Here is an 18,449-nt window from a genome sequence, read left to right as displayed (position 1 = left end):
TTGAACTTGACCTTATCTGAGAAGCACTTTATCTGTCCTTCCATTCTAAATGAAAGTTTTGCTGGATAAAGCAATCTTGGCTGTAGGTCTTTGGATTTCATGACTTGGAATACTTCTTTCCAGCCCCTTCTTGCCTGTAAGGTCTCTTTTGAGAAATCCGCTGACAGCCTGATGGGTACTCCTTTGTAGGTGACTGTCCCCTTATCCCTTGCTGCTTCTAGGATTCTCTCCTTCATTTTGGTCTTGGCTAATGTAATTATGATGTGCCTTGGTGTGTTCCTTCTTGGGTCCAACTTCTTTGGCACTGTCTGAGCTTCCTGGATTTCCTGGAAGTCTATTTCCTTTGCCAGACTGGGGAAGTTCTCCTTTATTATTTGTTCAAATAAGTTTTCACTCGTGGCTGTTTCTTTCCCCCTTCTGGTACCCCTATAATCCGATGTTGGAACGTTTAAAGATGTCCTGGAGGTTCCTAAGCCTCTCCTCATTTTTTTGAATTCTCATTTCTTTGTTCTTTTCTGGTGGGATGTTTTGTTCTTCCTTCTGGTCCATTCCATTGATTTGAGTCCCCGTTTCCTTTCCATCACTATTGGTTTCCTGTGCATTTCCCTTCATTTCAATTAGTTTAGCCTTCATATGTTCCTCTAATTTGTGACTATAATCAACCAGTTCTGTGAGCATCCTGATGACCAGTGTTTTGAATTGTGCATCTGAGAGGTTCGCTATTTCTTTTTCACTTAGAGTTATTGGCTCTGGGGCTTTGAATTCTTCTTGAGCGATGATTTGGCCTGTTCGTGCCTGTTACATATCACGATCGGAGCCCTAGGTGTTCACCAGAGCAGGGCAACTCAGTCGCTGGGTTATGACCCTGTACATGGGGGCGGGGTCAAAGAGGAGCAATGGCGGTCCCGTCTGCTGCCACCATCACCGGGGCTCGTGTGTTTTGTCCCACTGAATGCGAATGTGCCACCGTGGTCAGCCCTCCACTACTGGGTTCGCCCGCTGGGGCCTGCACGGTCAGTCTCACTGTGCGTGAATGTGCGACCTCGGTCAGTCTGCCCCGCACCCCGACTGGGTTCGCGCTGCCTGCGTGCCTGGGTTGGGGGATCCTTCCTGCCTGACCCTGCTCAGCTGCCTGCTCCGCCCCTCTTACCGGTCCCAGTTGAAGGGTTCGTTGTTGTCGAACTTTTGTATAGTTCAATTTTCTGTCCTTTGGCTGTGTCTTTGTTTACTAAACCTTTGTTGTATTCAGATTTGGTTGTGGGAGAAGGCACAGTGTTTCCACCTATGCCTCCATCTTGGCGGAAGTCCTAACAGCAGGACATTTAAATTGCTAGTTATTCCTCACAAAAGTACTCAAAATGGAGATGTTTCAGTGAACATATTCAGACTTTTATTTTTACTATTTCATGGGAAAGGAAGATGTTTCAAGCAATTTTATGGGCTGTGAACAAATCTGTATATTGATGATTGAAAACTAAAACTGGACCTCTAGAAAACAACATGTCAACACCTTAGATAATCTCTAAATGTGTTAATAAAAATCACAGTGTATCCTTTCACAGATCATACATTCTCCTTTTCACAGTACTTATTTTACCTTTGAACTTGCCCTGAAAAGGACACTTTGCCTAGAAAATGCCAGAAACCAAAACCCACAGATACCAGATCTACACTTTACATTCTTTTAGAAATATCATTTTAATTATCACTGTAACATTCCTGACCCAACTCTTCTTGACAACCAGTACTGAGTCATAAATGCAAACCAGCTTGAAAAATTCAGAGCCAAATTTTCGAAAAGTTTTCTACCAGAATGCTTTCTCATCTTAAAATGATTGCATCAAGAGCTATTTGCCTTTTGTGTAAAAATCCTTTGAAATCATTCACCCTGCTTTAATGACCTCACTCTAAAAAACCCAAGAGGCAAATAATCATCTTTCTGCATAAGACAGAAAAATAAGATGACAATTTAAAATAAACAGTTACGTTCCAGTAAATCTTAATCCTCTAGTATCGGCTCTATCTCTATTCCAAGATATAAGGAATAAAACCCACATAAACAAAATTCTATGTCCAAGTGTCCAAAACTACAATCATCCCCCATCCTCAAAACCTGCTCAGCCTCCAAATTCCATACTTCAGTTAATTCTTCCACCATTCTTCCAGTCAGTGAAGCCAAAACATGGAGTTCTTAACACTTCTTTTTCCATCATCATTTCCCACCACATCTTTCCCCACCCACCCAAATAATCACTGGGCAGCCAGTGCCCCTTCCAACCATCTGTGACTTCCATTCACTCTCCAGTCCCACTGAGCTTGTTCTAATTCAGATATTCATCATTTCTTAGGTGGGTTTCTGTTGCCAAATTAGGCACCTAACTTGTCTCCTTGCCTCTAATCCCTTTTTTTAAAAAAACATTGGGTATTTTAAATACATAGAACATTAAAAATATAAACAAAAGCATATAATCCCAGTACCCAGATTACCTCTGGAGCCTTTTACAAAAACAAAATTACTGCATGTATAAACATGAATAATTAAAATATTACCAGAAGAAAAACAAGATAAGAATAATAAGCTTCTCTCCCAACTCCATTATTAGCTTTCATTTTTTTGTTAACTACCTTTCCATTTTGTAATAGTATTAGAGCATCAACTTTCAATCTTTTTCATCTCACAGTACACTAAACTAATTACTAAAATTTTGTGGCACACATAAAAATATATTTTTTGCCAATCTAACAAAAAACGGTATAATTTTGACTTATTCACACTGGGCAAGTATTGTGTTGGCTGTTGTCATTTTTTTTAAAGATTTTATTTATTTATCTTTAGAGGGGAAGGGAAGGAGAGAAATATTAATGTATGGTTGCCTCTCATGAGTCCCCCGCTGGGAACAGGCCTGCAACCCAGGCATGTGCCCTGACTGGGAATTGAACTGCGATCCTTTGGTTCACAGGCCCGCGCTCAATCCACTGAGCTACACCAGCCAGGGCTGTTGTCATTTTTTAAGTTGAGAGTCTAAGGGAAGAGAAGTCAGCGCTTCTGACTAAATAGTCAAGTACTGCATGTTTTAAAAATTCTTGCAGCACACTAGTGTGCCTCTTCATACCAGTTGAAAATCACTGCATTAGGGTGAGAGTATAGTTGAGAGAACAGCCGTGAAAAGTGTACAAAAAGTTCCCACTTACCCCATGGCCCAGTCTCTCTATCTCTACTATTAACATCTGACATTAGTAACGTATATTTGTTACAATTAATGAACTGCTTTTGATATATTATTAACCAAAATCCACAGTTTATTCAGTTTTTTGTTTTTGTTGGGGGAGGGGGGTTGTTTTGTTTTGTTTTTTACTTTTTTCCTACTGTCCTGTATCTGTTACAGACCCCATTCAGGATATCAAGCTACATTTATTCATCACATCTCCTTGGGCTTCTCCAGGTTGTGAGTTCTCAGACTTTCCTTGTTGATGACCTCGGCCGTTTCCAGAAGTACTGGGTTAGGTAGTTTATAGAATATCCTTCAATCTGCATTTACCTGATGTTTCCATCACGTGTAGACAGAGCTTATGGGTTTGGGGAGGTATACTACAAAGTAAAATGCCATTCTCACATTCTCACCACATCGTATCAAGAGAACATGCTATCAACCAGACTGCTAATATGAACCTGGATTGCTTATGGCAGTGTTTGTTCCATGTCCCTCCTGCGAAGTTACTCTTTTTCTCCCTTTACGTGCTGTACTCTTTGGAAGAAGTCACTATGCACAAGCTGTATAACATACAGCATGAGAAGTTAGGCTCTCCTCTCCCAGGATGGCATAGCTACAAAAACGATTTGGAATTAACTCCACATGGGAGATTTGTCTCTGTATATATGAATAAATACATACAGAGCTTATGTACTCATTCAATCATTCTTTTTTAATCAGTACGGACTCACCGGCTCAGACTATTCCATTTTTGAACACTGGGAATCTTTCAGTTGACACACCCGTGTGAGCATCTTATATCTGGCATATAAGATGTACCAGGCATACTGGGTATATTCCCTGCTCCAGCCATAAACTGGCCATTTACCCAAGGAGCCCTGGTGGTATTGGAAACCAAGATCTGGGCCCTGGGTGGAAGTTTCCTTTTAGGAAATCTTATACCCTTGATTCTGTACCTGGATTTTCTTTAGAGATCTCTCTATATCTAAACAAAAACATCAACCATACCATTTTAAACACCAGTCCGACTTTAACCTCCCAATGGCCTATCTACAGTGGATAGGTGCCACAGTGGATTATTTCCTTGTAACACATAGGATGATATTTATGGATTAACTCCTATGCCTAGCTATCTACATGCACCATCTCATTTACTCCTCCTATTAGTGCAGGAACTATTATCCTCAAACCGTGTGTGAGAAAATCAAAGCTGAGAGACAAGCTGCAGGCTCAGGTCACACACTGCTCTTGCAGTCGCAGTCTGAGGGAGTCCGAAGTTCACACACTCTCATTCCTGTCCCAAAGTCACTTATCCCAGTCATCTAGACACAATAATCACTTCAAGCACTGGTGACATTCTTGGATGGCTTACACCGGTCTGCACCAAACTGAGAACTGTAAGGTAAAACCTGCAAATTTATCAGAGTTAAATTTAGTTCACTTAAAGGACTACCCTTTATTCTAAATTACATCTTTCTTTTTTACTGGTGTCAAAGCCATTGTTTTACTAAAGACCAAGAGATAGGCGGGATTTTGTTTTGTTTTTATATTTGGTAAAACTAAAGTTGGCTACACTGTAGCAATCTCTTTACCCACCCCCACCCAATTTCTAAAATTTAACTCTGAGTAGACGGCCTACAATACAAACCTGTTTCTTAGAACAGCATACAAAGCCCTTGTTCATCTTCCCCTAAAACATTCTCCCCTTCAGCAAAACCAAACTGATTTTAAACACAAACTCATCATGTTTATAATATTATTTCCTCTGCTAGAATTACATCCCCTGACGCTCTATCAACTAGGCAAACAAGTGATTGGGAAAATCACATTATCGAAGTTTCCAAAACTTGGTTATTTAGTGCTAGTGCCTATTTTATTAGTATCTCGTCAAATGTTTTCAATTTTTTAATTATTCCCTAGGGCAACTATTAAAGATAATACAGCTTCAGAATCAAATAAAGCCAAAGTTTTATCAAAACAAGAAGAGAAAGCAATGAGTTTGACTACATACATGCTGGATGGAGGGCTGGTCTAAGATGACAGAGTCCAAGGCTATGCTCGCTGTCCAGCCAGCAACACAATTACAGAAAACCTGAAGCCTCCGTATGCACGTTTAAAAGCTGCCCTGCCTACTGCTCATGGAGCTGCTGAGGGGATCATAAAACAAAGACAAGCAAAAGACACCAAGGAAAGTGTTATGAAAAAATACTAAAATACTCTATGTACAACTGTGGTAGAATTGTTGGTATATTTTGCAGATTGTTAATGGTCTTTATTAACCATGGATTGTTAGAGGAAAATTCAAATATGCCAAATTTGCAAGAAACAGCTTTTAATCCTTGTTTCCTACTATATCTGCAACTACTTAGGGTAAAAGTTACCAACAGTTCTAAGCTTGTATTTCAAGTAGGCAATTTGAAAGGAATTATCGAGTGAAGTCTATTCTGTATTCACATCTCTCCATGGCCTTTAATAAATTAGCAGACAATTATTTTGCCCTGTTGTTTAAAGAAACAATCCACAACACAACTTAAAAAAATGCTACTTTTATAAGTAACAACTTTGAAATTCTCAAATGAAGGACTCTAAAGAGGTCACTTCAGAATGTGAATTATTTAACTCTCTTGGCCAGGTTGACTTCCTACAGTAGCTTAACCTGAAAACAACATAATGTAATAAGGGGTGAAATGAAAAGGAATATCCTCTATCTTTTAAATTCCAAAAATGAAAATATAACTAACCAGCAGAAATGTAGCACCTTCCAATATGACGATTGATTTCACAAAACTGAATCAAATTTAGTTTAAGAAATAAATACACACTCACAACTTAACAATCCCCTACAAAATAAACACAGCAAATTTCCTGTTTAGTGGTAGAATCATTGGTATTATATTTTGTTTCAGCTGCAGGAACAACAAATTAAAAGCCTGTCAGGAAGACCATCCCACGGGAAAGCAGGACATGATGAAAGGTGTTCCCACCCCATCAGTTACACTCTTCCTTCAAACACAGACCTTGTTCACAGGGAGTTCTTTCAAAATCATTTCAACACTGCAAAACAGGGGTCACACCTTCGTGGAAAGACGGAAGGCTAATCAGTAAGGATTTTTGTTTTTGGTTCCATTTTTACATTTTAAAAATGCTAATCTTTAAAAAAGTGTATAAAATAATTCTCCAGACAGAGGCAACACACCCTTGCATTGCTATGATTTATCTGTGCTCGTCCTCTGCTGAAAAACCTTAGAAAATTTTCAGCCATTATATTCCAAGATAGCTTATACTTACTAACAAATGTCTTGCAAATGCAAAATAAGTTTTTTATCATGACCCATATACTGTGAATACAAGAGAAGAAAAAAATTGAAAGTAAAAAAAGGCAGATGAAAACACAGCTAACCTTAAAGTTTACTGTACCTACTCTACCTCTCTAGTCCTCAAAGATTAACATGAATACATCTGTAGGTTGTATTCATGTTACAATTTTTCCTCTGCCTAAATGCAAGTATTCGTGGCAATTATTTTCATAAGTTTCAGCCACTATTTCAGTTACCAAAACAATTATAAAATCTTAAATACTTAAATATTTTATATTTCCTAGTTAAGCAGCAAAAATTACAAAATTTCAGAGTATACTAGAAGAGCCTACCTTTCCCAGTAGTCATGTTTATTAGTGATCCTGGTACAAATAAAAACCGGGCTCTGAAAGCTGTATCTACTCACAGCAACTTAAGCATCAGCAAACTCCACCCACATGGCTTCTTCAGTGTGATCCAGCACCTATGACAACTGCCACCCCATTCCAAAATAAAAGCCTAGACTATATATAACCATGATGCTTTTAAAGGGGGGCAGAGGGCTTGGGTGGGAGGTGAATCTTCTCCATCTGACTACTCATGTAAGGCTGCCTTCTTTATAACTGGTATAAATTTTTTTTTACCAGCTATCTGATTCCCACCCCCGAAAACAGAGGACAACATTACTAACATAAACCTTAAATAAGAACAACGTCAAAAGCAATCTTACAGCCCTGGCTGGTGTACCTCAGTGGCTTGAGCACGGGCCTGCGAACCAGAGGATCGCGGTTCGATTCCCAGTCAGGGCACATGCCTGGGTTGCAGACTGGTTCCCTGCAGGCGAACTCCCAGCAGGGGATGCACGAAAGGCAACCATACATTGATGTTTCTCTCCCTCTCCTTCCCCTCTAAAGATAAATAAATAAATAAATAAAATCTTTAAAAAAAAAAAAAAAGCAATCTTACTTCCACAAAGATAAAGGAAACTGCCAGTTTCAGTGTAAGCTATTATCAGAAACAGTCATTTTCCAGGTGATCACCTACTTTAGGTGATCTTCTTAGCACAGCACAGCACATCAAGCACACTTGTCAGCTTTATAATAGATCATCCCTATACCTGTGACTATGGAAACACTTTCCTAATACATTGAACCAGAATCCCAAACCTTGGCACAGTCTAACAAACAAGCACAGAAGGGACTGGGATCTCATTATCAGCATTGTTTTTAAAGACTGTACAAAATAATAAATGCTTGGCTTCTTAATAAAGAAAAGGCAGTCAATTTGCTTTTAAATGTATGCTTTGTCCAGACTACACTTGGCAACGATTCAGATATTACCTTACCATTCATCATCAGTCTATTTGTTTTCAGACTTGCATAAGTATTTCTCATTTCCAGCAACTTAGAAATGGTATCTACCATTTTTCAAATTATAAAATTTTTGAGCAAAAAAGACATAAAGCAGGATGCATTTGGCACCAAAATGATACCCCAGATATATTCATGTAAAAAGGTGAATAATTTTATGATGATCTATTATCTAGTTTATACTTTTGTTGGCAAATAGTTTTTTCTTTAGCTACAATTTATGAAATTTTCATAAATTTACCAGCATGAGATTTTCATTTTCCCCCAAAACATGTTAGTTTTGCTTATAAAACTCAAAGGCATAAGCATATTTAACCAAATTAATGTATGTGGGCCCCATTTCAATCAAATCCAATTAAAGATCCTTAAGTGAATGCAGATGAAGGACACTTACTAGTCTATAATTACTGGCTCTTTCATGCAAAAATCCAATTCTCCCATGAACATAAGTGTATCTGTATGATTTTTTCTTTAAAAAAGCTTACAGAGAAAATAACTGACTTTTGAAACCCATGAAGAAAAAAAAAAATTTTGCAGCATGGAGTTTTCTAATTACATGAAGATGGAAAAAGAAACATATATAAAACAACATATTTTTAACTCCCATATTATTTTTTAAAATATTTTATTTATTTATTTTTAGAAAGGAGGAAAGGGAGGGAGAAAGAGGGGAAGAGAAACATCAATCAGTTGCCTATTGCATGCCTGCAACTGGAGACCTGGGCCCACAGCCCAGTCATGTGCCCTGACTGGGAATTGAACCAGCGACCTTTTGGTTCACAGGCAGGCACTTAATCCACTGAGCCATACTAGCCAGGGCTAACTCCCATATTCTTGCCACTAAAAGCCAAAAGGCCTTTGGGTAATCTAGCAGCATAAAAGAACCATACAAATATGTAGTTAGTATCCTATTACAGACAGGACTAACTGCTATTCAGCTGTTCTTGAATTGATGATATAGTCACAATTCTTATACTTAAAAAAAATTAAGACCCTAGGTTTTATGTAAATATAATCAATTACACACCTCAGAAAGTAATTTTGAATGTCAAGAAATACAACCTAGGATGAAACCTATTTCTTCCCTAAGAGTACTGCTATTACATTAATAGTTTCGTTCAAGATAGATCAAATCCAGAGCTTTTATTTCTTACTCAGGACCATTATTGTTCACAAGTAATAAAAGAAAAGACAATTAGACTTCATCAAAATTAAAAACTTTAAACACCAGGAAAGCAGAAAGACAACCCACAGAATGAGAAAATACATTTGCAAATCATATATCTGCTAAAGAGTCATGTGTCCAGAATACGAAAAGAACTCTTAGAGCTAACCAACAAAAAGATAAGCAAATTTAAAAATGGGCAAAGAACTCAAAGATATTTCCCACAAGAAAGATCTACACATGGCCAACAAGCACATGAAGTATGCTCACCATTAGCCACTAGGAAAATGGAAATCAAAGCCAAAGTGAGATGCCATTTCATACTAAGATGACTATATTTTTTAAAGAAAAAATGTTTCTGATTTTCTTTTGTTTTTTGTTGAAGAGGATATGTAGAATTTAGAAAGCTCACGTATTGCTGATGGGAATGTAAAATGGGAAGCCACTGTGGATGACAGTTTCTCATTAGTCAATCACAGAATGACCCTATGATCCAGCAATTCTACTTTCAGCTATATAATACTCAAAAGAAATGAAAACAGATGTTCAAACGAAAACTTGTAAATAAGTGTTCAAAGCACAACTATCCACAATACCCAAAAGGTAGAAACAATCCAAATGCTCATCAATGGACAACTGAATTAACAAAATGTGATATATATCCATACAATAAAATACCATAAAAAGGAAAGAAATACTGATACATAGTACCACATGAATGAACCTTGAAAACATTAAGTAAGAGAGACCATACATAAAAAACCATATATTGATAATTCCACTTACATAAAATATCCAGAATAGGCAAATCCATAAAAGGCAGGATGCAGGTTGTCCGGGATTGGGAAAAGAAGGAAATAGGGAGTGCTAGCAAGCATAGTTTATCCCAGGGGTGATGACACTATTCTGGAATTAGAGAGTGGTGATAATCGCACAATTCTGTGAATATACAAAAAGCCGGTGGGTTTTCTACTATATATAAATAAAATTTGGGTATGAATTCTATCTCAACATTTACAATCTGATGATTTTTTAAAAACCCAAATCCCACTTGTGATTAAAAACTCAGATAAACAGGAATAGATGAGAACTGCCTCATCTTGCTGAAGAACATCTACATAGAAGCCTACAGTTAGCATACAGGCTTAGATGTGAAAAACCTACAACTGGGAACTAGGCAAGGATATCCACTCTTACCACTCCTATTTTACATAGTAGAAGTTCTAGCCAGTACAATAAGGCAAGAAAAAGAAATAAAAAGTATACAGATCTAGAAGATATAAACTGGTTCTTTTTACCAATGATACAATTATCTATGCAGAAAATCTTAAGGAATCTACAAAAAGTCCCAGAACTAATAAGAAAGCCCATGAAGGTTGTAAACTAAGCTGTCTTCAGAGCAAAAATGGGCAAAGCAAAGGGAGGATGAGTTGAGAAAAAGTAGAGTAGTCAATGGTCTGAAGTCTAGAAGAATTCAAAAAATGGTTGGTTAGGGAGTCATTGGGCAAAAAAAACAAAATTTAGAAGAGGGAGATGGGATTTATCCATGGCTACTGTGGTTTCTCTCTGCTGCCTAAACATTCAGAGAAGAAATCAGGCTGTTCTTTCGGTTTTTGACAGCTATTGAATATCTTTCGGGTCTCTCAACATTACTGTACACAGACTAAATTTATTTGGGTTAGGAATTCTTTGAACAGATGCCTTTAGGTTATTCTATTTTGGCTTTAATAATTAAGATACTAATAATACATATATGCAGAGTGGGGCAAAAGTAGGTTTACATTTGTGAGTACACAAAACAGTTTATTATTGTATTATTTATTAATTTTTGTGTTATTTTCCATATGAACAACTGTAAATCTACTTTTGCTCACCCTGTGTAATAAAAAAAGGTAAAATTACAGGCCTCCAGTTTTAAGTTAAAGCTTCCTTACCATCTGCTATTTTTAACATAGATAACCTATCCCTATATATACCACATATTCATACATAAATACATACAGAAACACACACATGCACACAAATATATCATGCAAAATAAGGAAAGTTGGGGGCAATATTTACACCTGGATGTTTAGAAAAAAATGTTGCTGTGAGACACCCAATGCTGTGACCACAGGATTTTAGTAGTCTTGATGGTTAAATCATAAGAGTGATGTTCATTAAAGCTACTTGTTATCCCCCCACCCCTGCCCACAGGCAAGGCCTCTGACATGAATGTGGTCCTTCTCTCCAGTGCCAGCATTATAAGGAGATACGGTTTCAAAATTATAATATAGGCTATGAAGCACAAACTCACTTTTCTGCCACCACTACTATATCCTTGCCCAGTGCTTTCTAATTTGGTGCCAACAAGTTTTGAACTAGAAAACCATACAAATTACACACACACACACACACACACACACAACTGAAAGGATGTATCTAGCAACTAGCTGGGTGGCCCTGCCCATGCATACCATCAAGCTCACTCATCAGTGGAGCATGACTCCAAGGCCATAGTTCTGATCCCAGCAATACCAATGGTACATTTTTTAAAGCACATATAAAAGTAAATACGAAATTAGAAGACAATATGCAGACAACTATGCCACAGATAAAAATCACATATGAATTACATAATTATAGGAAAATAAATTAATGAGAATATGAAAGAATGAAACCTTATTTATTGGTAATTACTGAATTATAATAATATTCTTTTTATAAACATATTAAAAAGAAATACAGGGGATCAATGAAAGCAGTTTTAGAACACTTCGAACATTTCATAAGAAAAATGCCATCTAAAGACAAATTCTTTACTGATAGTGGTAGATACCCAGCAGAGTTTGGTCCAAAGACCTATCTGTATCTAACTCTGGCTTTCCCCTTCCTCACCTACACGTCACTCTGGGGGAAATCACTCAAACTTTTTTACAAGCTCAAGATATTCAAAATTTGAAAGCTATGCAATGATCTAAGCTCCCCAGCAATTCTGAAATAGCTACAATGCAAAGTTCTTGTTAGCAAATGTCTTTTTGATGACTTTATTTATACAGTAATTCAGTCTTTTCTTTTCTTCCCCTTCTGGAATCACAAGAATTACCCACGTGTCCTCAAATAATATCACAAACTACAGTAAAAGGAATACAAATGCTAGAAAAAAAATTCAAATTTCAGTTATTATTTTATTTTCTCAACAATATTTATCACATACCTACCATATGCCAGGGACTTTCTGAGACAGCAAAGATAAAGAAAGTAATAAAACAAAGTTCTTGTCCTCATTAATAAAATATGTAAATAAAATATTTACAAAAAATACTTCACAGTGATAGGCACTAAGAAGGTAAATCAAGCAGGATGAGAGCACAGTGTTGTGCTCTCACACAGAAATATGGGTGTGCTATTCCAGATGAACTTGTAATGACGTGACACTACAACTGAAATCTGGAAGACAGCCATGATGACACGGCAGAACAATGTTTCAAGCAGAAGGAATCATAAGCACAGAGGCCCTGAAGCAGGACAGGTTTAGAATGTTCAAAATTAGTAAGGAGGCCAATGGGATGGGAGCCAACATAATTTTAGGGAAGAACATTACAAGATGTAATCAGAATGGTAATCAGCATCAGATCATTGCAAAGTCTGGTGGGCCATGGTGAGCCACTGAATTGTCTCTGTGTAATGGGAAACTTCTGGAAGATTTTGAATAGGGAATTAATGCCACTTAAGTTACATTCCAAAAGGCTTCTTACTCTGATTGCTACGTGGAAATGACTGTTGGTGTTGGGACAGAGTAAATACAAGGATAGTGGTTAGGAGGCTACCGTGACAACACAGGTAAAATACAATAACAGCCTTCAGTAAGAGAATAGTAGCAGTTACAGTGAGAATCACTGGGATTCTAGATATATTTTTTAAAAGTAAAGCCCACAGGAGTAGCTGATGGACTCAAACTCAATTGTGAAAAAACACCAATGACAACCCTACAGCTTCTGGCTTCAAAAAGTGAGAAAACTGAGGTTAAGTCTTAAGACATAGAAATCCCTATCAAGATATCAAATTCAGTTGTTCGGAAATACCATCAGCATTACTGACATTAAATTTAAAAAGCAAAATAAAATAACTGCTTTTTCTACTCACCATTTGCAGATTGTATCATGTTTCCAGATTTTTGGACTTCATCAAACTTTGTAAAAATTACATTCAATCTGTATTTTAAAAAAATAAATAAATATATATATATGTGTGTGTGTATAGAAACTATTAACCATTATCAAAAAAAATCTTTGACACAAACCCACCTAGTAACAAAAACAGAATATTAATAATAATACCAATAGCCAACAATAATTGGGCACTTACTATAGGTCAAGCACTGATTTATGGGATCTAACTGAAAGATCCTGTTTAACCCTTATAACTGCCTTACAAGGGATTAATATCATCGCTACTTTACAGATAAAGAAATCAAGGCCCCCTTAGCTTGCATAAGGTGACACAGAGTGGAGATGCCAGCCATGAGAGTAAGAATCCAGAGAGCATGCTTTCAGACACTATATTAAATTTACTAGTCTATACAAAACATATATATTATGAAAGGCATATATTTCTCATTTTTCTGAAGCACAGACTGCTAATGACTTAGGATAAAGACTTTCAAAATGCTCTAATATAATAATATTAGAGCCTTTTCTTTTCTCCGACTTAAAGTTTAATTAAAAAATGCTATAAATAGCCCTGGCTGGTGTAGCTCAGTGGATTGAGCGCCAGCCTGCGAACCACATGATCGAGGTTCGATTCCCAGTCAGGGCACATGCCTGGGTTGCAGGCCAGTTCCCGGTTCCCGGCAGGGGATATACAAGAGGCAACCATACATTGATATTTCTCTTTCTCTCTCTCTCTTTCTCTCTCCTTCCCTTTCCCTCTAAGATAAATAAATAAAATCCTTTTAAAAAATGCTATAAATAATTTCTCTAGAAACAAATGCTGTGATTGGATAATCTTCAGCTTAAAAAAATTGACGTGACATTAATTTTCTATTAAAGGATCATCTTAATCTTAACATTTATTTATTTTATTTTTATTGTTGTTCAAGTACAGTTTTCTGCCTTTTATTCCCAGGCCCCCCCCACCCCCCGGCCCTCCCCATCACCTTGACATTTAGACAGAAGCAAAACTCAATAGTCCATCCTAGTGACCCAGAAATGAGAGAAAAATTGGGGAGGGAGGGGAGAAAGGAGGTCAAGAAAAAAGAGGCTTTCCCAAGCAAAACACAGATACATTTGAATAAATATAAAAGTTAAGATTCCAAGGTAATATACTTCTGCATTCAAACCTATGCCACCTATTTCAGGGAGCGATCTAGAAATTTCAGCAGTTTCTTACAAACCATCCTTGGGGGTAGAGCTAGAAACAGTATTCTTTTAGTATTCTGTACACATCAAGCACTGTGTCATGTCGGAGAGTTACACAACTGTGTGAAAGAGCTGGTGCCTAATAATCCTGTCCCTTTTCCCTCACTATGGAAAACAAGGTATTTCACTCCTTCTGGTCTCAGTTCATTAGTTCATTTACCAAACCTAGCAAAGCTAGCTAGATAGATGTGGAATATGTATAGGTCTTACTCTCTTGAGCTTCTACTCACCTCTACAAGTAACAGGGTAGCTAACAATAAACATCAGCATATAGAGGTAAAATGAAATGGATGAACCAGCCTGATAGACTTCTCCCTGTTCTCACTCCATGGTAAATACCAATAATCTTTCTGACCCATCTTTCCATCGAAGTCCAGGTGTAGCCTCAGAATCTTTCTCAAAGCTGCCCCAGGGAGCCACTACCAATTAATCAAAGTTGGCATTAAATTGAAAACCTATCTGTCATCTCAGGACCAGATACAATTATCACTCACTTTCAAATACAGTGGTGACTAAAGATCCGAAAAGATAACATAGACTCAATCTTATGATGTTCCTATTACCTTCCCTTTCATAAGCAGCAAAGGTCTCCAACAGCTTAATAAGCCCATCAATAATATCACTAAGCAGGTTGCCAGGGCATGCCCTGGCCAAGTTACCACTTTATTGTGTCACAACTACACCCTCTGACATGAGCATGCCTGTAAATTTGCCCATTAGGAACAACTATGTCTGGTTGTTCTTGAAATTTCTAGGAGGAGACAATTATTTCTTCTATTCCTGGGAGACTATTCACCATCATCAATGTCAACTGTGGAACAATCTGTAGATTCTCCATCTGTGATAATGTCTGCTCACTGTGGCCACATTACCCACAACTGGCAGACCCAAAACAGCTAGGTATGAGAATGCTAAAGAGATCACTATTATTGGTATCCACACCTTAATTCAGAATCCCTCAGGCAGGCATGCCTTTTCCTCTATTCTCATCTGCCTGTTTTACCAGCTGCCTTAATCTCTGCACAAAAACGCCTCTGCAATGGCTCCTACATAAGCTACTAGCTCAGGAGGTCAGTAACCTGACAGTCTAATATCAACCAAGCATTTCTTAGAAATACTTTCTGACTGCTAGTTCTGAGTACAGCACTAGAAAATGCCCCTATTGTAACCTTCGAATTGGCATAAGTCTAAAAGGATGAGTTTTATATATTCAAAGACATTAAATACATGACTAATGATCACAGTCTGAAGCCACCAATTTTTTTTAGTTTTAATTTTAAAGCTTTAAACCTCATATTTAAAATCAATTTCTTCAGTAGTTTGACTAATAATAACATTTTCCCCAGGTTTTTCTGCTGTTTATATTCAACTATTCAATTCCATTGTCATTTATTTTACTATAAAATGTAGGTCTAATTATTCCTTCTTAGAACATTTTATAATGCAAATTTAAAATAATTTCCTAGAAACAAACATTAGTAATCTCACAGTCAACAAACCTCAACCATACACTCAGACCTTCTCATTGGCTTCTTAGTCCAATACTTTTTTAAAAAATTCTATTTATTTTTAGAGAGAGGAAGGGAGAGAGAGAGAGAGAGAGAGAGAGAAAGAAATGTCAATGTTTCTCCCTCTGGAGCGCCCTCTACTGAGGACCTGGCCCACAACCCAGGTAATGTGACCCGTCTGGGAATGGAACCTATGGGAATCTATGAACCCTGGGAATCCAGGAATCTATGAATCCTATGAATGTGGGAATCTATGAACCCTCTGGTTCATAGGCCAGCACTCAATTCACTGAGCCACACCAGCCAGGGCTCCAATACTCTTTATATTGAGCAGACACACATATACCCAACTTAGAGGAAAGAAGAGACTATGAAAAGTTTTTAATATGTCACCAATACTTCCAAAGAGAGAAAATACTGTAAATCAAAAAATCAAAGAGAGGAGTAGCCCTTCAAAAATGGCAGAATAAGGAACTCAGAACATTTGCTCCTCCAAAGACACAAAGAAAACATTGGCAAAATCGTGTTTTCCAAAACTCTGGAAATTACAAAGACTTACAACAATCCAAAGAGTATTCTTCAAGACAAACAGCTGAATCTAAGTTTTCTATTGTTTTCCTGTGCCCTATTTCCATCTCCAACTCACCAGCTGAAAACCAACAGCCTCCCAATGACAGTAGCCTGAAAACCAGCAGCCTCACAGATCCTGAAAAGAGTTGAACAAGTTTGCAGCTCAGTAAAAATCCCCATTCCCAAAGACCCATTATTGTTTGACCTGTCTGGCATATTCTGAAACCTCCCTTCACAAAATCTGTCTTTATTTGACCTGATTCAGAGCACGCTCAGTACAAGACCCTTTGCCGTGAAGCCATGATCAAAAAGAATCAGGGACAACTGATTAACACAGCAGCTGCCTGTGATCACAACAACAACCGGAGCAAAGAAACTGACCAAAACTGGAAAATAAGATGTTCACAAGACTCTGAAAAGTTCTGACATATTCCTGGGAAACTAGAAGGCCACATATATGTGCAAGGCAGGTACATGCCTGGGAAAGGCCCATGAAGGCACTGTCTCACTTCCTGCTAACAAGGAGACAGAGTAAAGGAGAAAGTAGAGCTGCACAGACTGCCTCCCCAAAAAATGAAAGCATGCCCCATATACACAGAAAAAATCCTTACATTAACAATCAACTGATTTTCAGCAAAGGTGCTAAAGAATTCTATGAACATCAAAACCAAAATACAATACCCATATACTGCCTACCATCAAAACAAAACAACTACCCTGGCTGCTGTAGCTCACTGGATTGAACTCGGGCCTGCGAACCACATGATCGAGGTTCGATTCCCAGTCAGGGCACATGCCTGGGTTGCAGGCCAGTTCCCAGAAGGGGACTCAAGAGAAGTAACCATTATTGATATTTCTCTCCTTCTCTCCTTCTTTTTCCCCTCTAAAGATAAATAAAATCTTAAAAAAAAAAAAAATTGTTGGCAAGAATGTACACTGATGGCAGGAATGCAAAATGATGCAGCAGGTATGAAAAACAGTATGATGGTTACTCAAAAAATTAAATATGGAATTACGATACGATCCAGCAATTCCATTTCTGGGTATACACCTAAAAGAACTGAAAGCAGGAACTAGAACAAATCACTACACCCATTTTCATAGTATTATTCACAATAACCAACAGGTGGAAGCAACCCAACTCTATATCAACAGAAAAATTGATAAACAAAACGTGATACATTCATTTACTGCTAAATGAAATACAATGGAATTTCATTCAGCAATAAAAGAATGACTTGTGCTACAATATGACTGAACCTTGAAAACATGGTATGTGAAAGAAAGCAGTGAACAAAAAAAAACTACATTTTGTGTGATTATTTGCATGAAATGTACCAAGAAAAGAAAATCCATTAAAAAGTAGACTAGTGGTGGCCAGGGCCTAGAGGGAAGGAAGGATGGAGATGGGATTTCCTTAGGGGGTAACGAGAGTGTTCTAAAACAAGATAGCAGTAATGGCTACACAACTTTGTGAATACTGTTTAATAGGTATATATTAATTATGAAAATTACAGTATATGAAGTATTTAATAAGAAAGCTCTTATTTAAAATGGAATATACAGTAAACAAAATAAAACTTAGTAATAAAAAATTTTTAATCAAATGCCCAATAGAATAGCTGGAAGATAAATTTGAGAAAAATCTCACAGAAGACACAGCAAAACTGTGAAGCTATAAACAGGAGAGAAAAGTCAGAAAGCTAGTTCAAGTGGTCATAATATAACTATTATATTTACAAATATAAACAGTTATATTTTTAAAGAAACTTGCCCAGAGTCAAACAACAAGAGGCCCCAAATTCAAAGGCCCTCCAAGTACACAGCACAATGATCACAGTTTCATATAAGACCCATCACCATAAAGTTTCAGACAAACACTGAAGACAAAGATATCTAGATAGGATGAAGAATCAGAATAATTAT

At 37.3% G+C, this 18,449-nt stretch overlaps 1 protein-coding gene across 20 annotated transcripts in view; it reads right to left on the bottom strand.

Annotated features, from left to right (window-relative positions):
* Positions 1-18,449, bottom strand: part of CLASP1 (cytoplasmic linker associated protein 1) — a 283,994-nt gene that overhangs the window by 158,407 nt on the left and 107,138 nt on the right. For all 20 annotated transcript variants that reach the window (XM_037049839.1, XM_037049840.1, XM_037049841.1 and 17 more), the window contains exon 8: positions 13,172-13,239. In XM_037049839.1, coding sequence (XP_036905734.1) covers positions 13,172-13,239 — 68 coding nt within the window. The remainder of the gene's footprint in view (positions 1-13,171; positions 13,240-18,449) is intronic.

The sequence above is a fragment of the Sturnira hondurensis genome, unplaced genomic scaffold (assembly GCF_014824575.4).
Source record: "Sturnira hondurensis isolate 20B ecotype Veracruz unplaced genomic scaffold, ASM1482457v3 Scaffold0006496, whole genome shotgun sequence".
Taxonomy (NCBI): domain Eukaryota; kingdom Metazoa; phylum Chordata; class Mammalia; order Chiroptera; family Phyllostomidae; genus Sturnira; species Sturnira hondurensis.
This window is presented reverse-complemented; position numbering and strand designations above follow the sequence as displayed.